The sequence below is a fragment of the Falco naumanni genome, chromosome 4 (genome assembly GCF_017639655.2).
Source record: "Falco naumanni isolate bFalNau1 chromosome 4, bFalNau1.pat, whole genome shotgun sequence".
Classification (NCBI taxonomy): Eukaryota; Metazoa; Chordata; class Aves; order Falconiformes; family Falconidae; genus Falco; species Falco naumanni.
Window position 1 is genome coordinate 74,744,635 of NC_054057.1, and position 17,648 is coordinate 74,762,282.

Genomic DNA, 17,648 nt, shown 5'->3' on the forward strand with positions numbered 1-17,648 from the left:
GATGCGCGGAGATGAGCCAACAAATGGCTAAAATGGGGGAAGCTTGGCAAACACGCCACAGAAACCTGCCTGGATTGTCCCAGTGAGAACAGACCAGCAGATGGGCAAAAACGTTGTGGCTGGTGACCCCCCCGTTTCTGCCTCCCTCCACAGAGTGCAAAAACATGGGGGTCTGACTGAGAAAACAGCCACATGGACTTTAACAAGGTCTTGAACTTGAACTGCCGAACCTTTAACCCTCAGAGCCCTGCTGCTCCACAGGCTTGATTTGCCAGCATGGGGGGCTGGGGTTAATGGCACACGCAGGCAAAAAATGCCCCCTCCCTGTACTGGCCCAGGGTGAGGAAAACCTGCTCAAGGCTCTTTGCGGGTTAGGGTGCTGGCCCTCCTCCTCCAGCACAGCTGGCAGCTCCTTTCTAGCCCACTTCTTCCTCTGACACAGACTTGCAAATCCTATCACAGCTACCTGTCTGGAGCTACAAATGCCCCTGCAAAAGACCCCTCTTAAGGCAAACACCCAGGTGAAGGCTGCAGAAGTTCAACTCAGCTGTGAAATGAAAGGAGAACTCACTGGGTGACCTAAATTTCTTGGAAAGGAAAACAAGATCAGTATTTGAAGAGGTTTGTAGGATGTTTGTGCTTGAAAACAACATCTGGGACCTGGCCTCTCTTTTCTTGCCCAGCACTTTTCCCTGGGGCTCCCGGTGATGCCCCAGGTTAGTGTGTCTCCCCTGTGCTCTCATGTTGTGCCCTCATTCTCACTCTCTGCTGGCTTCGGGGACACGGAGGCTGAAATTCCTCTTCATGCACTCTTGGCACCAGTGAAAAAGCAGCTACAGTTCTAGCTCACCGTGCATTGCTCATATTTACAGCTTAAACATTGCCTTCTACTCGAAAGAACAAAGATAAAATGTCAGGAATTCACAGTTTTTATTCTCTTTCTTATGCCCACCCATCTTCCCCTGCCATCGATGTCAATGACTCAAAGTCCTCATCGTACAGTAGCCTTTGCCAGTGTGGCACTCAAAGGGTTAACAAACCACGGCTTCTTGGACAGATAAGACATAAGCTCATTCACTGGTAGGAACACATGGACGGTTACATTACAGAACACCTTAGGGTTTCCTGTAGCGATTCTTTGGGGTTTCGCCACAGCCAGTGACATCGCAGGAGAGAATGTTGGGCTTCTTTCCCAAGCCGATGCTTCCCAAGAGATCGGGAAGCTCACGAGTGATGGCCTTCTCGATCTTCTCTAGGAAACACCCTCCCATGTAGGAACACTGCTGAGACAGCAGCTTAAAACTGGTGATGGGGTTGATGCCAAAGAAGTCCTTGTAAGCCTCGCGGTTGGGGAGGTCAAATTTGCTGACATTGGTCTTTGCCAGAATGGACTTAAAGATATAGAATTTGTCAGGATCTTCCACAATGTCCTTGAACACCAGTTCTCCATCACTAAAGAAGGTCATTTTGTCCTTGTAGGTCTGTAGATAGCGATCGACCAAAAGGGCGTGGATGCGCACCCGGATGGCATGCTGGCGTATGAAGGCAATCTTATTTTCCATCCTGTTCTCGATCACCTGGTTGAGATCTTCCAGGAGCGATATCTCTTCTTTGAGGAACAGGTCTTTGTGGGTATCTGGATGGTACTCCTGGGGCCAGAAAGAGCTGACATACACCCTGGGCGGCTCTGTGACGTTGATGAGAGGAGCCAGGCTCCAGAACAAGGCACCGTAGACTCTCATGAGCTCCTGCGTGGCCAGGCTGTCGGCTTTGTTCAAGATGATTCGGATCTGAGACTCACGGCCCTTCAGCTGGCGAAAAAGCATCTCCAGCTCCAAGCCCACATCCAGCTTTGTAGGGTCAAAGACAACAAAGATGAGATCAGCTCTGTCAATGAACCACTGGCACACGTCATTGAACGGGTAACCTTGAGGAGAGGAAAGAGAGAAATCCAGCAGAAATGGCCAGCACAGGATGAGTGCCTTCAGGTCAAGGGCTAGATAAACCTTGAACCTGCCATGCCTCATGCCCTGTCTGGGTTGGACAGGGTGTGGGACACAGCAGTCTTCCCATGCAGCCCAGAACCTGTTTCTCATGTGTGAAAAACACTTCAGTGTTTCTTGGCATGAAAACCCATCCCTGTGTGTCTGGGCCTGCGACTGCCTGTCTCCCTCAGCCTCTCCTCCCAGCCTTCCTTCTCCCTGCTGCTGGCCACGGATTCCTGCTGCTTCTGTGAGCTGCTGTTGGCTGCATCACGGCTTTTCCCAGTGGGCACCAAGTGCTTGTCTGTCCTGGCATCCCAGGTGCTGTGGGAATGGACTGGTGCTTCTCTGGGCACTGCTATAGCACCAGCCATTGGCAAAACCTCGCTCTGAGGGTGACACGCAGGGCATTATATGCTGAGCTGAGTCAGACAATCAATGGCCTGAGGAGTTTCCAGGAAACACCTTGCCAAGACGCCTGTCTGTCACACCTCCGAACAGCAGAAATGGCTGTTCTAGCTGATGACACTGGGGTATGTTCCCCAGGTCCCAGCTGCTGCCACCACAGCCATGGGCAGGCAAACATCACCATCCCCTTCAATGCAAGACCCCGTTTGTAGCCCAGGGCTCGTCCCTGTTGTGCTTCAGCCATCTTTCTTGTCTCACATTGTTACAGCATCTTTTCTGGAGTCCCTTATATGAGCCCAGTAAACCCCTACCTCGTTCTTGCTGCTTGCGGTTTTCAATGATGCCCGGCGTGTCCACAAAGGTGACTCGCTCCAGCAGTTTGTGGGGCACCTCGATCCCTATCAGCTTCTCCAAGAAGTTCTGCCCAAACTTCTCCAGGGGTGAGAATGAGCGAGCGCTGTCAGCAGCCATCACGATGCCCTCGATGGTCTTCAGCTTGGGGCCGTGCATGATGACAGTGAATTCGGAGGTGGTGGGTTCTGCCCCTGCCCAGCAGAGAGGAGCAGCAGAGCTGTGAAATCCATGCCGGGCAATGGGCACGACAGGGCTGGCCTGAGAGTAGCTGGGGAGCTCAGGAGCATCACTCGCTTGCCAAGAGATGCTGGGGGAAGGCAAGCAGCGGGGCTACGAAATTCTTGCCAAACCTCTTGAGCAAATGCCAGCAGGGCTGTTTTCTGCAGGGACTGGTTATTCTGGAAGAGGCCTGACTGCACAAGGCGCCCTGGAGAACCACCTCCCGGCAGCCCTCATTACCGTGGCACAGAGCTGCCCACAGACATCTGCCCTCAGCTGCGAGATGACATCCATGGGAGCAGGGAGGAGGGAAGGGGAATGGCTTTTCTCCTGGGAGGGTGAATTAATTGGCTCCACATGAGGAGGGAAGGGCAGAAGACAAAGGCGAGTTGCCCTTGTGACGTGACTGCTGCTCTCGCAGTTAGGGTTGGAGGTGGTGAACCCTGTGCTGTGGGACGGGGATGCTGTGGGGACGGATACCCTCCTGCTCCTGGGGGAGCGTGGACAGGCCCTGAGCTGTGGTGGGGGACCTCTCCCTCTGCATGGCACTGCAGCCGGGTGGCACGGACCAGTTCACAACCCTTCTGCTGTAACGAGGGGGATTGAAGAAATGTGACCAGGAGCCGCTGACCACACGGATGCAGAAATGCAGGTGCCAGCATGCCCCTGGCAGAGCAGGGAGGGAGCGGTGAGTGTGGTACCTGTGTAGAGCTGGTAGGGAGTGTCGTCCAGCCCGAGGAGGTAGTTTATCATGGAGGATTTGCCAACGCTCCACGGTCCCAGGAATAGCACCATTGGCTTGGAAGTGATCTCCCCATCTGCGGAGAGGGGAAATAACAGGAGGAAGTGAAGAAACAATAGCCGCCGCCACGCGATTAACTCCCCGCTGTAATGAGCATCCCATCTGAGCGGCGCGGTGATGCTGCCGGGGAAACAGCCACCCTTTTTGGGCCGCCAGCCATTCACGAGCCAAGGCATCACCCAGCGACGGGCCCCAGCATCTGCAGGAGCGGGACATCACCGTGCTCTGTGGGATGCCCCACCTCACTTGTCTGATGTCCTCTGAAGTTTGGCCCTTCCTAGGCTACGGGAGGACATGAAGGTCTTTTAAATCTTGTCTGGGTTTGGTGCTGGTTTAGCCAGGGTAAGTTTGGGGCTGGCTGTGGGGGCGATTGTTGTTTAAAGGCAGCCGCCGCAAAGCACAGGACATGCGAAGAAGGTGGCCATGCCGCAACCGGGCGAACGCCTCGTGCAAAGGGAACTGCCGTGGTTTAAGGAGCAACACCAGCGCAGTGCTTGGCAAGCGCGGTGCGAGCCTCGTGCCAGCTGCCTGCAAGCCTTTCTACCATAGCCTCGCAGGGATCTGCCCCCGGGTCGTGGCTCCCAGCCCTCCCATTGAGCAGAAGGTCCTTGCCCACATGAGCTGGCTGCCAGGCTCCAGCCCAGCACAGGGATGGCAGGTTGGGCAAACAGTCCTGCAGCAGGCGTGGCGAAAGGCAGGAGCAGAATGAACTACAGCCACCAGCCCACACTCTTCAAGTCTGGAGTTTGCTAAGGGCTCACGGAGGTGATGGGCCCACAGGGACCTGTCCCAGTGCCGCACGATTGGTCTGGGAGCACAGAGTTCCCTGGGCACATGCAGCCACGGCCCCCAGGAGCAATCCCTGCTCGAGCAGGACCCTGCAATCAGCCTGTGCCCGCTCTGCTCAACCCCTCCAGTCTCCCGGCCACTGGGCAGGCAGCCAGCAGAGCCAGAGGAGCCCCTGCTCCATGCCAGCCCCAGGCTGTGCCCAGGACAGCCAGCACCCTGCTAGTCAGCACGAGCCCAAGTCAGGCCAGAAATGGAAGTGAAAACTGGACAAGTGAGTTCCAGTTGGTAGAAAACTTCCCCGTCCCCATCCTGCGCTCCAGGTGGGAAAGGGTCCGTCCCACTGCCACCAGCAGAAGCCCAGCCAGGGGAGGGGCTGGATGCCACTGGAGGCACTGGGAGCTGTTCTGTCTCAGCCAGAGCTAAGCCTTCCCCTTTGGCCCAGAGTGAGGAGATGTCCTGGGGGGACCCACGTTGCCCTCAGCACCCTCTCTTCAGCCCCACGCTTAAGGCAGAGCTATTTTCCCTGCAATGTCTGAGACCCCACTGCTCCATGGCTGCTGCCCACGCAGGAGCCAGCAGCTTTCCAGCTGGGGATCCATCTCCAAGGTGGGAGGAGCCGCAAAGCCCACATGGTGCTGAGCTCCCACTCCCGAGGGTGCCAGAGGGCACTGCATGGCAGCTCTGCAGTGAGCCCACCTGACCACAGGTGCAGGAGTTGGGCAGAGTGTGCCAGCCTCCTGCCTGCGTCTTCCCATTGTAGGGACACCATGTCACCCCTGGGGAAGGGACATCTCTCCATGGGGCACAGAGCATCCATGCAGCTCAACCCTCCTTCCCAAGGCAGGGCAGCCACATCCGAAGCAGGGAGATGGCCCTGCCCGCTGCCTGCTCCCTGCCTGCGAGCCACAGGGATCCAGCGTTGTCTCCTCACCCAGGACAAAAACAAATGTTGAAACCTCCGACTTTTGTTTTTCATCATTCCTCTGTGCCACTCTATCGCTGCCGCTCTGTTAGCTTGCTGGCTTTAATTGGGTTTCGGATTATCATTAGTATTATTATTATTATCCCCTGTGATGTTGTGCCAGAGGTTTGAGGCGGGTCCCAGCGTGCTCTTTCGTAAGCCGTTCCCAGCCAGGTGTGGCTGTGTGAACGCAGGCAGCCCCGCGCCCCGGCCCTGCTTCACTGCCCACCTCCGCCCCACTCTGCTGAGGCAGGCAGCGATGCAGGCAGCCCCCCTGCCAGGTCACCGACGCCTCGTACAGCCCATCTCTACCCCTTGCTTTGGGAGCGGGGTGCTGGCACCCCATGGGCTTTGGGGGCAGCGCCAGGCACGGGATCCTTGTGGCCCTCCAGGTAGGACAGCAGCTCCAAGGATGTGAGGCCGTGCATGGGTCCTCCTTGCCGCTGCCCAGCGTCTGGGAGAGCAGTGAGCATCTCCCACCCAGGAGGGTGCTGGCCTGGCACCTGTCCCTGCTATGTCCCCCTGCCATGTTTGCCAGCACCGATTTGGGTCACCTTGATGGTCTGGCCAGGGGAAGAGCCAGTCCTTGCCGGCTGCAGGGCAGGGATGGCAGCAGCTCCACCACAGCGGCTCTCTCCAGCCACCCTGTGGCTGCTCACTCCCAGCCCAGCCTGCCTCACTCCCAGCTCCATCTCATCCCAGCTCCAGCCAGGCATGGCCTGGTGGCACTTGCAGCAGCAGTCGCATGCCGGTGCGTGATCGGGCCCTGCCTGCAAACAGGGGGGGTCCTCAAACCTTGCACTCCCTCATCTGTGGGCCTGCTTAAAACACAGCAGCTTAAAACGCAGCTTCTCTAAGCTGCAGAGCATGCTGCCATCCTGCACAGCACCTGGCAAACAAGGCCAGGAAAGTCACATCTCTGTCTGCAGAGCCAGCATTTGCACTGTTCAGCTCTGGGGGTAGGAGCAATTTGGATGTCTACATCATTATTTTTCCCTAAAGCAGTGGCTTTCCAGGAGGTTTTTCCATGTTGCTTGCAATGCCAGGCTGCCCTGGGGTGGGAGTGCTGCTGCTCTGGGGCTGGGATTAACGTGAGGCCGGGTCTTCTCCCCCCTTGTCCTCAAGCCCAGCAGAAGTGCCTGGTGTCAGCCCACCCCTCGTGGTGCAAGTCTGTCCTGGGGATGCTAGCAGCAAAACTCCTTCCTCTCCTGGTTCAGGCTGAGCCACAGGCACGAAGCTCCTGCTCTGTCTTCAAACCACCCAGGCAAGCTAAAACACCTGGAGAGACTCCCCCAGCAGTGCCCACGCTGCCACCCCATCCCTGTACCACAGCAGCCACTGGCCACTCTGCCTGTGGCATAGGTGCACGGCCCGGCAGCCCTTGGAGGGCTAGCCAGCTTGCTCCCACAGCCTCAAAAGCCACAAATACCCACACAGCACGTGTGCCCACAAACGGAGGGACGAGCCACACGTGGCTGCAGGGTACCCGCGCCTGCCTGCACGCTGCGCTGCCCGTGTACGTACGCCCACACGAGCGGCACACGTGTGTGTGCCTGCAGCTAGAGATGCAGATAAGGCAGCTATTGGAATATGCTATATATATCCACAACCCTCCCCGCTGCCGGCGCTCAGGCACCACAGGGAGCCAGGGACCCAGCAGGCACTGGCAGGGCTCTGCCATGTCTGGGGCTGGGCTGTGGAGATGCCCCTTTCAGCAGGTGCCGGCAGCGGAGGCCATGGGGGAGGACACGAGAACTAGAAGATAGCAGCAGGGACATTGTCCCCATGGCCCAGCACACCGTACCCAGGGGAAGGGCTGGGTGTTGGCTGGCATTTCTTGGCCTGTATCCCATCTCCTCCTTCTCAGGGGGGGGACCTGGCAGCACAACCCGAGCAGGACAGGCAGGGAGAGGAGCCAGCTCTGGCTCCTGAGGGGGCTGAGGCCGCCGCTCAGGGGCCAGCCTGTGTTACTGGGACAGCTGCTGCGGGCTCATCGGCTTAAACTGCAGCTGGAGGGGGATCAAGGGTGGACATTCACGAAAGTTTCGGCATGTCGGAGGCTGAAGGGTGGGAAGAGCTGTCCTCTGTAGCGTGGGCTATCTGCTGGGCTCCTCCAGTTCATGCCATGGGTGAAAGATCATCCCGCAGGTCCACCACAAATGCCTTTGAACCATGGCTAGAGGAATACACAGCCTCTTGAGTCTTAACCCAGGAGGGAAAGCTGCTAAAGCCTGGGCGAGGTGCAGGTTTCAGGAAGGAGGGGGCTGTCAGGACCCAGAGTCAGGCCCGGGACAGGGTGCAGTGACACACGTGCCGAGCTATGGAAGGGCTGGGAACACTGGTCCTGGAGGGTGCCATGGGATGCTGGGTACAAGGGTCTGCTCCGTGCCTGGGAAGTGTGGCTCTGTTGGGACAGGTGAATAGGAAAGCTGGAGGCCAGCAAAGAGCTTAGGCAGCGCTGGCAGCATGCAGGCAGCAGGCAGCAATACCAACCTGTGGCGGAGGAGCCCAGGGTGCGTCCGGGATAAGCTGTTAGCAGGGGACACGGGGAGAGAGAAAAGGTACCGTGAGTCGAAGGAGGGACGCGGCTGCCTGGGTCTGGCCCAGGCCGAGGAGGGAGCTGAAGACTGACCCTGGCCTTCTTGTGGGCAGGAAAAGCCAGCGACGGCCACATTCCCAGCAGGAGAGAAGGAGTTACAGTCTGTGAGCAACGAGACCCGCAGCTACCAGGACAAGCAGTAAACCCCAGTCTGCCCTGCACTCCGGGGATGTGGCTTGGGGGAGCAGCCCCAGGAGAGCTGCCGCATCTGGGATGGCAGCTCAGCAGAGCTATGGCCTTCCCCAGCAACATTCACCGAGCAAACGGAGCCCGACAAGCCTTTGTTAGGACAGCAACCAACCCCAACAAGTGTCCTGACCACCCCAGCGGTGTGGTTACTGGTATCCACCCCTAGGGCAGCTGGGAGGTCATTCCTGATATGGGGACACTTGCTAATTGGCACATATACAGCAATTAGGGTCACCAGCATGCATCGCAAACTGGCATGACTTCACAGCAAGCTTCCCATCACCGGACTGGGAGAGTCCCTTACCCCTGAGCTAGGGACAGTCCCTAGATGGTGGCCACGCCGTGACCAAGCACACAGTGGGCCCAGCCAGAGCGTGCCTGCATCCCCGTGGGATGGCAGAGCGGAGACGCAGGAGGGCAGCAGGCAGGGGAATGGAGATGGCACCTTCCAGGTTTAAACATGCTGTAAGCAGAGGGTGTGGGGGGAATTTTCTGGGATGCACCCCAATAATTCAGAGTCTTAGGCTGATGGAGGCAGTCACAGGTCCCTCAGGACAGGTAACAGCTCAACTGCAGGGGTGTTTGTGGGAGCTGTGGGGAGCAGAGAGGCTCCTTGGATTACACCAGCTCCTGCATGCAAGCAGAGTCGATGGCAAGGGAGACAAAATGGAGGGCTGCCGCGTAATGGAGGGGTGAAGGTGCTTGCGATGGCACCCCTCTATATTGGCTTACACCTCCAAAGGTCACACATATTCCATGACAGGCTTGCCCCGCCACTCTCCCAGCTGTCCCGCTCCTCCTGGCCAGCTGAACGGCAGCTCTGTGCCCTCCAGCCTCCCGCCTGCCGCAGGGGTGGGCACAGGGGGAGAGGCTGGGGGCGTCTCCTAGCTTGCAGGGACACCACCAATGCAACGAACCCGCTCCGGACAGGGACACCATGCAGAGGAAGCAGCTGAGAAAGCTCTCTCAATCCCATTATGCCCTCACCTGCTTTAGAAGGTCAGAAGGGTTCCCTGGGCCAACCCACTAACTTATTTGCAGGTTTCTCTAATTACACTGCTAATGAGGGATTGGGAAAAGCTGGATCTGTGAGTATTAAAGGCAAACTGCTGAGCTTCAGGTTTCTGGAATGGGATTGTATGTGCCAGGATGCAGTTAGGGTGTTGGAGATGCTTCAACAAGTTTGGTGGCAGGAGAAATATTTCTGAGAGGAGCATGGCCAGGGTCTCTCATGGTTGAGCCAAGGGCCACAGGCAATGCGGCATCCCTGTGCCCTTCCCTTAAGGCTGGGAGGCTGTGATTGTGTGACCAGCACTGGGATTGCATTGGCATAGCTGGGAGAGTGCCATGTAGGACGCAACAGGGTGTGCTGGGAGCTGACCTGGGGCACTGTCAGCCTGAGGGGGGGTTGTTCCTCATAAAGTGGAACAGCCCCTGGAGTGTTGTGAGATTAGGCTGTGAGGAACACCAGGACCTGCTGTCCGTGGTGGCTCCTGCTCAGGAGCTGGGATTGAGAGGGTCTTGGGCTGGGAAAACACAAGGGTTAGTGGTTTTTTTCCTCAGAAGCTGGAGGGGAAGAAGCCAGCAGGGGCCTGAGAAACACTTGCTTCCTCCAAAAAAAGGAAGCAGGATCTTGGGCACGGGATGGCTGGAAGGCAGTGTGGGATGTTCTGAGCAAGGAAATGGGTTGTGGGCTGAGAACTGAGGCTGGGGACTGCATCCTCTGGCAGTGAACAGTGAAGTGAGTGTTAGGGGCTGGGAGCCCACCAGCTTCCCCTGTAACCCCAACTGTTCTCCTGCAGTGTTCTGGGTTGAGCTGACAGTAAAAGCAGATGCTTGCACTGCCACCAACACAGACCAAAGCAGCTTGGAGAAGAGGCTGGGGTGTTGCTGAACCTGTGAGCTCCAGGATGGAGTCAGCTGGGACAGGGCATGGCTGGGCCACCCTTGCTGCATGGCCCCACTGCTGGGGAGGCTGTGGGGATGCACACCGGGGTGCCAACCCTCCAGCTCCCAGTGCTTCTTTCCCAGGCACGCAGCAGTGCTGTGCTGGCTGTGTACGGGAAGGGACAGGCCAGCATGCTGGGTGGGTGGCAGCAGCTGTGGGGTGACGGTCTGTAGGGCGCTCCTCCCATGCTGCCTGCAGCATCGTGTGTGGCTGTGACCCCCTGTTACACTCCCACATAGCAAGCGGATCGTGGTCCCCAGCTGCTGGTGAGCAGCATGGAGCGAGGCAGGCAAAGGCAGCAACATGGAACTGGGTGTGGGAGGCAGCTAGGCACGGCTCGTGTTTTATGACACCCACAAATGCCCCCTCCAGAACCCCTGTGGGAGGGTGATGGATGATGTCCAGGGTGCTCTGTGTCTTGAGAGGGCAGGACCTGTGCTGGTGATGAGGACTCTCCAGCCCTGCCCCATGGGTGGCAGATGGAGGTGGGCTGGCTGGATATGGAGCTGTTCAAGCCTGCTTACAGAATGTCTGACGCAGATTTAGGAGTTGAGTGGGGCTGCCTGTAAAACGCTCTAAGGAGATGCATCCCCAGGCTTTACCCAAATGAACACGGGACCCCTGCACTGGCGGAGCAGAGTCCAGCTGCAAAAGGAGGGTCTGTGTGGAGAGTTCTGCCTAAGTTCTGCCTCACCAGGAGGGAGAGCATGGCTCCAGGGTGTGTGAGGCTGGAGATGTGGGAAGGGAAGGGGGCAGAACTTCAGGACAAGGAGGGACCCTGTTAGGAGGCTGATGTGGGCAGGCAGCCCTGGGACACAGGCAGCAGGGACTCCAGCATCCCCTGCCTGCCCAGTCAAGGCACAGGGGGCATCTGGCCCTGACTCAGGATAGGGCTTGAGGTAGGGGTTCACAGGAGAGTTACCCCAATGAACAGGGACCTCAGACTTGGGCTTGAGCCATCTGTGCTTGGAAAATGAGGCTGCTTGTGTCATATGGGTCACAACAGCTTCCTGTAGTTTTGAGTGTCTGGGGCCAGGGTTGTACTTTCCTCTTCTGGAGGGACACGTGTGCTGCCGGGGCTCAGCCCAAGCCAAAGCCCATGGCCACAGGGACCTGCTCACCTGAACCAATGTGTCTGTAACTGCCAAGAGGTGGAAACTCTAACTCCCAGGATGAATGAAGGCTGCCGAGCTTGAGGGATACCCTGCCCACATGACAGTGTCCTGTACTGAGCAGGAAGGATGCCAGCTCCAGCCACCCCCAGGAAGCTCATCCCCAGCCTTGAGAGGTCCTAAGCTTCCTTGCCAAGCCTGTTTCGTTGGGCCGTGATCTCTGCTTGGCAGCGGTACAGGGCATTGATGTTGAGCAGGTGGAGGACCCGAAGCAGGCAGGGTTCAATGCTCAGCCTACACAGATGGTCCTGACAGCAGATGGGCTAAGGCAGATGCAGGAATGCCTGCCACTGGGTTCACTAGGGCATGTCCTCTAAGCCCAGCATGTCCATGGCCTTCTTGAGAAGCTGCAAAGGAAGACAAATTCTCCAAGCCTTTCCATGATCTGCTCTCTGCGCTGTTATCTGCATTCCAATGACCTGATGGTGCCGGAGACCCCAGTGCCCGTGGCATTACCTGTGATCTCATGCTGCCTCAGCTCGTTGTATCTGTAGGACTGCTCCAGGGGCTTGATGGAGGAGTGGTAGATCTTCCTCAGCCGCTGCAGTACTCCTGTGGGAGCAGAAGCATGCGAATGGGTGAAAAGGCAAACCCCAGCACGCTGATTGAGTCCCTCCTGGGTAAGCTGCTGGGCATTCCCTGCAGATCTTGAGGGTGATTCAGCCATGGATCAAGGGACTTGGCTCACAGTTGAAATCTTGGCAAAACTGATCCCAGTCATACATTTTGATGCTGCTCCCCTGCTAATGTTTCCTGCTGGGCACTGTCCCCATCCACTGCCAGTCTTGCACATGCCAGCAGCTGATGGAAGGAACACCTCTCATTAATATTTAGTACTCAACACCCATGATCTCAAAAAGCCCTGCACCATGGTGCCAGGGACCCCTGGCACAGCCCCTAAGCTGCTTGCTAGAAGAAGGAACGTTTTCCATAGCAGCTTTTATAATTTTCTTAACAGTCCAGACTGCCCAGGGGCCAGCAGAAATAAACCTTGTAAGAGCAAAACCCAATGAATAATTGGAATAAAAATCCCAGCTCTTTTTTACAAGTTGCCCCTGGGTCCTGTGGGCAGGGATGTGGCTGCCTTGGGCTGACTGCAGATAGCCATCTGCATCTTCCAGCTTCTCTGCTCTCCTAATCCTTGTACGTCCTTGGGGCTGTCTTTAAAATAATTAAAATATGTTAACCCAAGAGCAGCAAAAGGGCTGTTATGGAAGACATGGTGTCGCTAGACCTACAACAAGTAAGGTTAAAACCAGAACACCCGAGGGAAGGAAAAGCCCATCCACGCTCTTGGTGCAGCAGAACAGTGAGGAGCCTGTCCTGCAGGGATTGCACAGCTTGGTGCCAGCCCAGGCCCCCTCACCTGAGAAATCATCAGCAGGTTTGTCCTCGTTCAGCTTGAGAGTGTTCTCCAAGTGGGACCGGTCGCGCTTGGTCGGTTCGCTGGTATCTTCAACCTCTTCTGGAGGAAAAAGGCAAGGAGACCTGTTACTGCTGCAGAGGGGTATCCACACAGGAGCTCACACAAGCTGCCAGGGAGAGGGCGTGGGGGAGCGCAGACGCCCCAAAGCCTGCAGACCTGCTATGTGCCTCAGCAGCCACTGTCACCTTTGGTACACCACATGGTTTCTTTTTTGCAAAGGCTCCTGGAGGCTTGGCAGAGGCTGCCAGGGCTGCAGCTGCTGGGGGAAGCATCGTGGGCAACTGCTTGGCTCCGAGGAGGGGCTGGTGAGGGAGGCACGCCATGTCTGCTGGGGGGAGCGAGGGCTGGCCGCTCATGGAGAATGCGAAGGACGTGCCTGGAAGGGGCTCCTCGGGCTGGGGCATCATGCGAGCACGCGTGGCACCTGCCGCCTGACGGGGCCCCAGCGCTTCCCCCAGCAGCTGCGGCTCCTCCAGGGCTAAGCCCCCACTGCAGGAGCACTCTGCTCTGCCTCTCTGTCGGCTCCCAAAAACCCTTACGCATCGAGCCAGAGACATGAGAATGTGTGAGGTTGAGGCTGGCTCTTGAGAAACCAGCCAGCCTCACCACCCATCCTGGCTTCCTTGCTTTTGCCAGCAGGGTTGTTCCCTCCCACCTCTGCCCCTGTATCAGACTGGAGCCCTCTGCATGGGGCTGTGGCTTGGGCTGGCCCGGGGACCCCATGGCTCTGTGCTAGGCCCAGGGAGCACGAAGCAGCTGCTGCCGCTGGGGGTAGGCACCCCAGTGTCCCCAGGCAGTGTCCCCAGGGAGACAGAGGTGTCCTTGCCCTGCCCTGGAGGTGCTGGCACACCAAGGGCCCCGTGCAGCTCCAGGTGCTTTGTCAGGAGCTGGCTGGGTTGGGCTTTAGAGGGGGTTTGGGGACAGGTCTGGGGACAGGTGTGTGCTGGCTGGCTGGGCTGGGGGTGCCTGGGCCAAGTGGGGCACTGCCGAGCCCTGGGACTGTGCTGTCTACCGAGTGTTGGGCTGAGGAAGACCTTTTGACTTGCCAAGTAAAGCCACAGAGACCGAACTGGGTTTCCATTTCAGTGCAAATGGGAACTATTTGAGCTGGGACATTACAGTTGAAAGCAGAAAAAAACTCAGCTGGATCTGAAGATTGCTGCCCAAACTGTGGGCCAAAGTCCACAAGTGTTTCCAGGAAATCATGGGGGGTGGGGGTGGGGGTGTCCCTTTTCCTTAGCTAGCCTTTCACTGACTGAACACAGCCAGAGCCGGTGCTTCAGCAACATATCGGTCTGAATTACCTTGTTACACCACCTTCCCTACGAGGCAAGAGCTGGTGGACAAGAGACCCACCAGCCCGGGCAAGCATCTTGCCCTTGTACCAAGAAAACTGGGGATCCAGAGGACTTTTGGGGAGGAGGAGCCTTTAAGAGGTCTGCGCGTACTGAAAGGGGCCTGGGTGTTAAAAATCTTATCCATGTCCACAGCCCAGAGGAGAAACCATGGGCTTAAAGTGCAGCAAGGGAAATGTTGGCCAGCTTTGGCATCGCTGTGGCAAGTGCCTGCGTCACAGGCGTCCGTGGGCTCCTGCCTGCGCCCTCGATGCCCGCAGCCGGCCCAGCCGTGCAGCGGTTAGGGGCAGGCGTGGGAAGCAGAAGCGTTAGGAGAGGGCCATGCACTAGGTGCGGTTTAATGTGCCAAGCTCAGCTCCGCCGGGGGTTGATAGTAGGTCACTCTCGCCGCTACAGCACACCGACAAGAAAAGACTCCAACCTCTCTGGCTGTGCTGGAGCTCGGCGGCAGCGGGGTAGGTGCTGTGGCTGGGTGGGCTCTCTGTTTCTGCCAGCGATGGCTTGTCTGCAGGGGGGTCTTCCACTGCTGCTGGCAGGTCTGCTGCTGCTGGGGGGTCTTCCACCGCTGCTGGTGGGTCTTCTGTTGCTGGGGGGTCTTCCACCGCTGCTGGTGGGTCTTCTGTTGCTGGGGGGTCTTCCACCGCTGCTGGTGGGTCTTCTGTTGCTGGGGGGTCTTCCACCGCTGCTGGTGGGTCTTCTGTTGCTGGGGGGTCTTCCACCGCTGCTGGTGGGTCTTCTGTTGCTGGAGGGTCTTCCACTGCTGCTGACGGGTCTTCTGCTGGTGGGTGATCTTTCACTGCTGCTGGTGGGTCTTCTGCTGCTGGCGGGTCTTCCGATGCTGCTGGGGGGTCTTCTGCTACAGCCCCACAGGGTGGGTGATGGCAGCTGACAGGGCCGTCCCTGGCTTCTCCCTTGCTGGCAGCTGCTGGTTTGCCATTGCCCTTTTTGCTGGAAGTGCTAGCCACTTTCTTGCCACTCTCTTCAGCTCCATTCTTTGGCCCCACTGGCCCGGCACCATCTTCCTCAGACTCTCCCTCTTCCTTGGACTCTCCTTCCTCCTCGGACTCTTCCTTGCCTCCATCTTCCTCAGACTCCCCTTGCTCGTCTTCTTCCTCTGAGCTCTGCTCATCACCTTCCTCTCCCCCCTTACGAGCAGACACTGATCTTGGCTCCTCCGTTTTCTCTTCCCCAGGCTGCCCTTGCTTCTCAGAGGCTCCTTTCTTGGCGCTGGGCTCCTCGCCCTCCTGGGCATGGAAGACATTTTGTGGGCCAGGCCTGTGATTCCCTTCCTGGTGCGCAGCCTCAGGAGTGCCCAACATGGCACCCTCCCCTGGGCCCTGTGCCTCGCCGGGCCCCTCCTGGCTCTTCTCTTTGGTGGTCTCCTCTGTCTGTCCATGCCCTGGCCCCAGGTCCCCGCTCAGGCCACCCACCGGCTCTTCCTGCCCCTCTCCAGGGCCCTCCTCAGTGGCACCAAGCAAGGAGGTGTTGGCGGGGCCACCATCTTGGTTCTCCTCAGGGCTGCCATCGTCTGCCTTCTCCTCCAGCCTGGGCTCTGCAGCTGGCAAGGGGCTTTCGGCAGCACCACCGACATGGTCCATGCCAGGGGTGCGTGGCTCTAAACGATGAGAACAGCTCAGTCAGTCTTACCCGCGCTGGCCCATGGCTACCGGGGCACCCACTGGCCACCCATCAGCGTCGGAGGGGGCCCTGAGGGACACTTTGTGGCTGTTACAAAGAGGTTTAAACTCTCTCCTAAACCTTCTCTAGTTCCAGCTCAATTGTCTGTCCCTGTGGCAAGAAGCTGGGTGCAAAGAGGTGTTTGAGGGGGCAGCAAAGCCGATGCAAGAGGGGGGCCCTACGGCTGCCCCAGCCATGGCTGCCTGGGGCTGCGACTGCCACCCGCCATGGAGCACTGCAGGAAGGCCGCAAAGCAGCCCTAAAAACTGCGGGTGAGGGGGAGAAAGGAACAACAAAAAGCATAGCTCGAGGGGCCGTGGGCACTTGGCATGTTAAAAGGGTCCTTCCCCAGCCCTGCCTCAGGAGAGCGTTTCACCAGCCATGGCGGGTGGCGGGGCGAGGGGAGGAGGACGAGGAAGGCTGCCCGGCATGGGGCACGGGCAGGGGCAGCAGGGCTCGGAGCTATTTATTGTGGGCATCCCTTCACTAGGAAAGCATTTGCTGCACTGTGCGGCTGGTGGGGACACAATGAGTTTGTTCGGCAGCCCGGGAGCAGCCATCCAGACTTTCCACAGACCAACTGCAATTTCACATTAGGCAGCGGGTGCCAAAAATAAAAGATCACCAGCTATACTGTCTCCGTTACAAACAGTTGCTGCTAGTCTAAATAATCCCCTGAAACGTCTAATGCCTGCATACCAGGGAAGCGTTTCAGAGGAAAATAATTCCTTTGTACTCCAGCTGGCAACCAGATGCCAACCAGGGGAAAATGCCACCTCCACCTCGGCTGCAGGGAGGCAAGCGGGCAGCACGGGCATGGGCAGCCAGCCCCTCTCTCCCAGCTCCCGTGCCGCATCCGTGCCGGCGAGCCGCGGAGCACCGGCAGGGCCTCTGCAAAGCTGTGGCACTGCAGCTCGCTGGGCTTGGCTGCTGGGGACCGTGGTAGCCGAGCACTGCAGGAGCTGAGCCAAGACCAGCCCCAGATCGTTCAAGCTGGTTTGTGGTCGCCAGGGATGCTGGGCACTGGTTGCATCTCTATCAGCTCCGGTACCAGTACCGGTGGTGCTGTTAGCCACGAGGCAGGTGGGAGCCTGCTCGTGCTGGGGAAGAGCCACACTGGTGGCAGGCGGCTGGGAGGGACAGGCTGCACCTCCGCCTGCCAGGGCTTCCAGCGGCTCTCATGTGCAGCCTGGCACGGTGGAGCTGCCGCCGTCACCGCGGCCCCTTGCCCTGCCGAAACCGGATGCGTGGGTCACCCCAGCTCTGCCCTCGCCGACCTGCCCCGTCCTTTGCTGGCACGTGGCTCAGGGGTGCCTGCGGGCTCCCGACACAGCTCCCAGCCCGAGGCAGAGAGATCATGGGAAGCTCCCACCCGCCTCTCTCCCAGCCAGAGCACCCATCCCCTTTGGGTCACCTTCCCATGGGACCCCTCAGGGTGCCCAGCCTGCCAGGAGCGACTTGAAGGGGAATGTACTATGCCTGACCAGCAGAGCCCCAGGTGGCTGGGGGCCAGCACGCACCTACCTGGCCCTGGTGGCCTGGAGACCAGCCTGGGTCTCCTGAGGGTCCCCTTGGCTGACAGAGTTAGAGATATTCTCAGGTTGGCCCCAAAATAGCTGGTGACCTGGAGGGCCGGGAGGGGAGTTTGGGTCCTCAGGCGGGTGTCTGGGGAGGGTCAAGGTGGTAGAGGGGGGGAGCAGGACCATGTGAAGGAGACCCTGCATGCCCCAAGGGCTTTGTCTGGGGTCCGTGTGTCCCCTCTAATCC

The 17,648-nt window shown here is 58.4% G+C and overlaps 1 protein-coding gene across 1 annotated transcript; it reads right to left on the bottom strand.

Annotated features, from left to right (window-relative positions):
- Window positions 1-522: 522 nt before the first annotated feature.
- Window positions 523-15,811, bottom strand: SRL (sarcalumenin). Its single transcript, XM_040591800.1, has 7 exons — window positions 14,626-15,811; window positions 12,790-12,888; window positions 11,880-11,975; window positions 8,009-8,044; window positions 3,665-3,781; window positions 2,702-2,935; window positions 523-1,927 (listed from the first exon to the last, which is right to left on the bottom strand). The coding sequence occupies exons 1-7, from the start codon at window positions 15,800-15,802 to the stop codon at window positions 1,116-1,118; spliced, it is 2,571 nt and encodes an 856-aa protein (XP_040447734.1). The 5' UTR covers window positions 15,803-15,811; the 3' UTR covers window positions 523-1,115.
- Between the last annotated feature and the right edge of the window lie 1,837 nt (window positions 15,812-17,648).